The 6,000-nt window shown below is 47.0% G+C and overlaps 1 protein-coding gene across 3 annotated transcripts in view; it reads left to right on the plus strand.

The window, feature by feature from the left end:
* KDM4C (lysine demethylase 4C) overlaps nucleotides 1-4,032 on the plus strand; it is a 333,028-nt gene extending 328,996 nt beyond the window's left edge. For all 3 annotated transcript variants that reach the window (XM_070431644.1, XM_070431646.1, XM_070431647.1), the window contains one exon: nucleotides 2,943-4,032. In XM_070431644.1, coding sequence (XP_070287745.1) covers nucleotides 2,943-3,119 — 177 coding nt within the window. In that variant the 3' untranslated portion in view covers nucleotides 3,120-4,032. The remainder of the gene's footprint in view (nucleotides 1-2,942) is intronic.
* The last annotated feature ends 1,968 nt before the right edge of the window (nucleotides 4,033-6,000 follow it).

A 6,000-nucleotide genomic window follows, 5' to 3' on the forward strand; every position in this document is an offset into this window, starting at 1 on the left:
TGTTTGAGAGGCTGAGTTTTGCTGTTCTCACACAGTGGCAACACTATCGATGTTTTATTTTCTCCTTTGATAACGTGGGCATTTATAAAAGGGAAAGATTACTCAGAGGAAGTACTGTCCCCAGAAAGAATGAAGCAAAAATGTTTTCTCCCAATGGCAGAGGGTGCCTAACCAACCACCAGGCTTCCTGGGTGAAACAAGGTAGTGTCTGGGGACCCTTGGAAGCAGCCTGTTGCCCTGGGCCGTCTCAGCTGGCAGGGAGCATGCCCAGCTGGGCACTTGAGCCATTTTTTAGTTTTCAAGCTTCATTGTAACTATTCCATTGTTTGTCTCTTCTTCACGATTGACTGTGTTTTCAAGCCCTAAAAGCCGGACTGTGCCTCTGTCACCAACTTGGGAAGGAGGCCTCAATGACATAGTAAGATGCTCTAGTCTACACGTTGGTTATTCTGTATGATCCAACTCAGTGAAAACCATTTGGGAATGATTTTAGGAGGCAGAATAGTAGGGAGTTAGGAAACAAAAACAGTGCTTTCTAATGTAGAATTTACCTGATCCTAACAGAAAAGCCCACATTCATTCCCCCAGCTAACACTTACTGAGCAGTGGCCGAGAGCTGGGCATGTTGCTTGGTATTGAGAAAATGTGTAAAATCAATACTCAGTCCCTAATATCCTCACCCTTAAGGGTTTTGGGAAACCCCTGATGGGGAGAAACGCACCTGTCCCTGTCCTTGCCACTGCCCCCATTCCACTGCACTGCCGTGGGAAGTGTCAGGGACCCTGAAGGAGGGCTTCAGATTTGCCTGTGGCAGAGAAGGTGGAGTCTGTTCCATGCAAGGGAAACAGTGCGTCTAAAGACAGGCTTGCACGAAGAGCCAATAGTGTGGCTGGGACCTGAAACAAGTCAGTCTGACCAGAGCTTGGGATAGGATTCTGCCAGGTTATATAGGTACAGCCTAGGGCAGTGGTTGGAAAACTGCGGCTTGGCAAACCGTGGCTCGCGAGCCACATGCAGTTCTTTGGCCCCTTGAGTGTGGCTCTTCCACAAAATACCGGCTCTTCCACAAAATACCAGCTTTTGCACATGGGCCACGAAGTTTCAATCACACTGTACGTGCACATCCGCACGTGGTATTTTGTGGAAGAGCCACACTCAAAGGGCCAAAGAGCCGCATGTGGCTCGCAAGCTGCGGTTTGCCAACCACGGGCCTAGGGCGTTGGGATGTTGTCTTTATTGAAAGATTATAAGCACGAGTGTCACTTAGTCTGAAAGTTTTTAAAGAACTTGCACCTACTGGTTCTGTAGAAGATAGCCTGAAGTGTTGCATTTGTCGCAATGCTTCAGAAAAGGATGTGTGAGGCCTGCACCATGGGGTCAGTGGCGTTAAGAATAAAGGATGGCCGAAACCGGTTTGGCTCAGTGGATGGAGTGTCGGCCTGTAGACTGAAGGGTCCCGGGTTCGATTCTGGTCAAGGGCATGTACCTGGGTTGCGGGCACATCCCCAGTGGGAGATGTGCAGGAGGCAGCTGATCGATGTTTCTCTCTCATCGGTGTTTCTAACTCTCTATCTCTCTCCCTTCCTCTCTGTGAAAAATCAATAAAATATATATTAAAAAAAAAAAAGAATAAAGGGTGGAGGACTTTGTGTAGGAGGGGTACTGGACAGGCTGGGAGCAGGGGGAGTTTACAATGACTTTTAGGTTTCTGATCATTGTAGCTAGCTAGATGGGTGGGGATAGTTGTGCCATTTGTGAAATATTAGAGGTCCAGTGCACGGATCCATGCACTGGTGGGGCCCCTCGGCCTGGTTGCAGGGATCAGGCCAAAACCAGCTCTCCTCTGTCGCCTGAGGAGTCCCGGATTGCAAGAGGGCGCAGTCAGGCTGAGGGACTCCACCGGTGCATAAATCCGTGCATTGGACCTCTAGTATGCATGTAAGATCTTTGGTTAATCTCTTCCCACCCTCCCCTGTACCCCCTTCCCTCTGAGATTCATCATTCTGTTCCATGTTCCCATGCCTGTGGTTTCCACTCCTGCGCTGAGCATCTGTCCCCTGTTGACCAGTGCACATCATAGCTACCAGTTGGCCCATCAGCCAGTCGGCCGGTCGCTTAGGCTTTTATATATATAGATAGGCAGGACAGGGATAGAGAAGGAAGAATTTGAGTTTCATTCAGGAAAGGTTGATTTCTAAGTGCCTGTGGGGTAAACACTCTGAGATGCCTGCTGGGCAGTTGGACACGCGGGCCTGAGCACAGGAGGAGGTCTGGATGGATGAGAAATGTCAGCATCATGGAAATAGATGCAGGAATTGAGGCCATGAATGTGGGTGTGAAGACCTGGGGAACATATGGAGAGAGAAGCTGGCCAAATGTAAAATTCCAGGGGCATCAGAGTTGAGCAAATAGTTAAGAAAGGGGAACCTCTGTGCCATCAACAGTGAGTACTCGGAGGAGGAGGGGAGTCAGGAGGAGGGGCTTATAAAATGACAGAGAAGAGAGCTTTGAGCAATAGGTGACAGAATAGTTAAATAAATTTAGGATAGAAAAGTGTCATAGGAACTAGGATTTGAGCAAGGACAATTTCAGGGAGGTTGTGGGGACAGAGACCTCGAGTGGAATAGGGGTGAATTAGAGATGACTATTGACCAATTTCTCAGAAATCTGGTTGGGCAGGAACCAGAGGGAAAATGGAGAGTGAGAGAGATTTAAATGAGACTTTAATCCTGCTGGTGCTGGGGCAAGTCCCTGGGGTTGGAGACCCTGAAGAAAGAGGGTTGAGGTGGAGAGGGGAGGGTAGGAAGGTTCCAGAGCCACCTGTGTGGGGCCCTTCACCCTGGGCTGGTGACTTGTCCCTGGCACCCCTGGATCAATCTTTGTACACTCTTGCCATGGTCAAATGCTGTGCCCTTCTGCAACGTAACACCGGCTAATTTTAGTCCACAGCCTCTGATATGCGATTTGAAGACACATTTTATGGAGCAGACATAATCCAAGGGGAGAAAAAGAGACAAAGAGTGCTGAGCTCCAGGTTTAAGAACGAATATGTGGATGACCCCGTGTACCGCACGTTTTTGAGGAGCTCTTTCCAGAAGAAGTGCCAGAAGAGACAGTAGTCTGCGTGTACTGCTGCAGCACCAGAGCAGCGTGGGCAGGAAGAGGAAAGGCAGGGGCAGCCATGGGCTGTGCCACGCGTTCCACTGCGGTAGGTGATGGCTGTGTCTCTAACGGTGGAAAACTAGGCTTCCCAGAGCTTGGTAACCCAAACCGCAGAATACACATATTGTTAATTGGATACAACCTGGAGCCACCCCCTAGTCTTGCTTTCACATGTACGCAGTTGTCTTTTATGATCCCAAAGGATTTTTCTAAGTGGAAGGAAATAATAGTGAGTCACCCACCAAAAAAGCCACTGCCAGAGGCCGTGGGTCCCCAGGTGTGGCTTAGGCCTCGAGGCAGGAAACACAGGGAAACTCCCCTCCCCTGGCAGGTGGGAGGCTCCCACCGGGAAGGCAGGGTGGTCATTTCTATATTTTCCACAGTCAGGGAAGGATTCTCACTTAGTTGTTTTAAATGGCAGTTTTTATAAAATATTTTTAAACCACAAATGGCATGGATGGTGATGAAATTTACCCGTGTGCTACCTGTATTTCCCTTGTACAGAACTTTTACATTTTTTTATATCCCTATCACTTTTGATTGTGTCTACTGAGAACTGAGTTGTTGGCCTTTGTGAAATTTTTGGCTCTTGAGAAAGAATTTTTATGAATTGTATGGAAATTTTATGAATTGTATGGAAATTTTATATATTTAAAGAGGGAGACCTGGGGCTGTTATTTTTAAACGCTTTTTTTCATAATACATATTCTAAGTAGTTATTTATAAGAGGTTTCTTTCATTATGTGTTTGTAAAATTAGAGTTTAAATAAATATGCTTCTATGCATAGTTTTGAATTAATATGATTTTCCCTTTTTAAAACAGCCTGAAAATGTACTAGTGTTTAAAAATAAAGATTTCCATCTTCTCCAGTTCTGTCTCCTGACTTGCTTATTCACCTGGGTTTCAACCAATAGGAAAACTGGTTTGTTTGGGAGCTGGCTGTCATGGACACGGTGCCGGCATCAGAGGCAGTCACCGGGGACAAGGCTTTTCCGCCTGCCCACAGGCCAGCTGGGGTTTCCTCACTCCTTCCTCCAGGCCTGGAAGAGATCCGAGCACCTGGAGTCTCGGCTCTTTCCATCCCGGTTTTCTTGGTCCCCAGTTTCCGTTAGAAGAGGCTGTAGGGATCATCTAGCCCAGTGGTCCTCAACCTTCCTAATGCCGCGACCCTTTAATACAGTTCCTCATGTTGTGGTGACCCCCAATTTCATTGTTACAAATTGAACATAATTAAAGCATAGTGATTAATCACAAAAACAGTTGTAATTACATATGTGTTTTCCGATGGTCTTAGGCAACCCCTGTGAAAGGGTCGTTCAACCCCCAAAGGGGTCGGGACCCACAGGTTGAGAACTGCTGCCCTAGCCCCTCCCTTGCTTCATAGAGGACGAGTCGGGATGGGCAGCGGGAAAGGGATTGCCCAAGGTCACACTGTCCCCAGTGATGCCCCATAACAGCTGCCAGCTCTCAGTGGCCTCTGGGAGAAGCGCTTCTTTTGCTTATGAGTCTGTAGGTTGGCTGTGCCAGGCTGGGCTTGGCTGGCAGCTGTGTTGACGGGGCTGGGCTGGCTCTCATATCTGCTCCACGTGTCTCCTGTCAGCCCACTGGACCTCGTGGGTAACCCAGGTAAGGTCTTCTCAGGTCAGTGGCAGAGGTAGAAAGCAAGCGAGCCCAGCTGAGTAAGTGCATTGCAGCCCTGTCTGGGATGTTGGTTAACATCTGTGGGCCAAATCCCACAGCCAGGGATTGCAGGGCATTTGAGAGTTTCATGGCAAGGAATGTGGATATATAGGGTTACAGGGTAGAGTAAAGAGCTGCATTTCCAGTGCCTCATGGCTGAACTCTGAGCTGGGGAAGAGCCCGCCAGCTTTATTTTTCACAGACTGAGCACTTTACATTCTCTGCCATTTGAGTCAGATATTTTATCCGGTAATAAGCTTGCATTTTATATTTCTTGGTTTTGAATGACACTGACCTGCTGTGTCTACGATATGCCAGGAAAGTAGGCCTGTGTAAGGCATTAAGAGGAATTAATCTAAACAGGATCATTCGTTTTGTACATGTTTGCCTGTCAGCAAGATTGCTCATTGGTTGCCACAGGGAGAGAATATACAGTCTTGTGTGATGTCCAATACAGCTGCTTTTTGTAGTCTCACCTAACTAGTGGTTGTATAACCAAGTACAGCTGTCTACAGCCTTAGCAAAACAGTGCCAAGCACAGACGTACGGGGCTCTGGAGAGAGACACTTGGTGTCACTGCATCCGACAGTCCTTACTAGTTCTATGACCAGAAAGGCTGTTAAAGCTTTTCCACTTACTGCAGGGCACCTCAGTTGTAATGTTCATTGCTTTGCATTACACTAACTGCATTTTTAGTGTGTGTGTGTAGCATGAAATCAGTTGAAGTCCTTCTAGTATTTTAAAAAAAATGTTGCTAGCTCTTATATTTCTAATGTAATTCTAAATGCACGCCTTTTCTCTGGAGGTTAGAGGATTAGTAACAACCGCCTGGCATATTTCACAACCTTTTAGTTCTTTTATGTATGTTTGAAATGAGAACAATGTGATCCTTGTCAGTTTGCTTTTATTAAGGTACTTTTGTTTAGTTCTTCTAGAGAGAAATTGAGAAGAAGCATCAACACTAAAATATCCCATGGGTTCTCAGAATACATTATAAATTGCCATTGGGTAATTATATATGAAAACATGAGGACTCAGAATACAAAAATATGCGGGAGTAAATGTCTGTCTGCCACTTCTCCCTGCACCCACCCGGTGGGAAACAAGGCCGAAATGCCTACGTGACCGTGAGTGGCCTGGAGGTCCAGGAGTAATCA

The sequence above is a fragment of the Myotis yumanensis genome, unplaced genomic scaffold (genome assembly GCF_028538775.1).
Source record: "Myotis yumanensis isolate MYYU_CA2020_CCGP unplaced genomic scaffold, mMyoYum1.0.hap1 SCAF_12, whole genome shotgun sequence".
In the NCBI taxonomy this organism is placed as follows: domain Eukaryota; kingdom Metazoa; phylum Chordata; class Mammalia; order Chiroptera; family Vespertilionidae; genus Myotis; species Myotis yumanensis.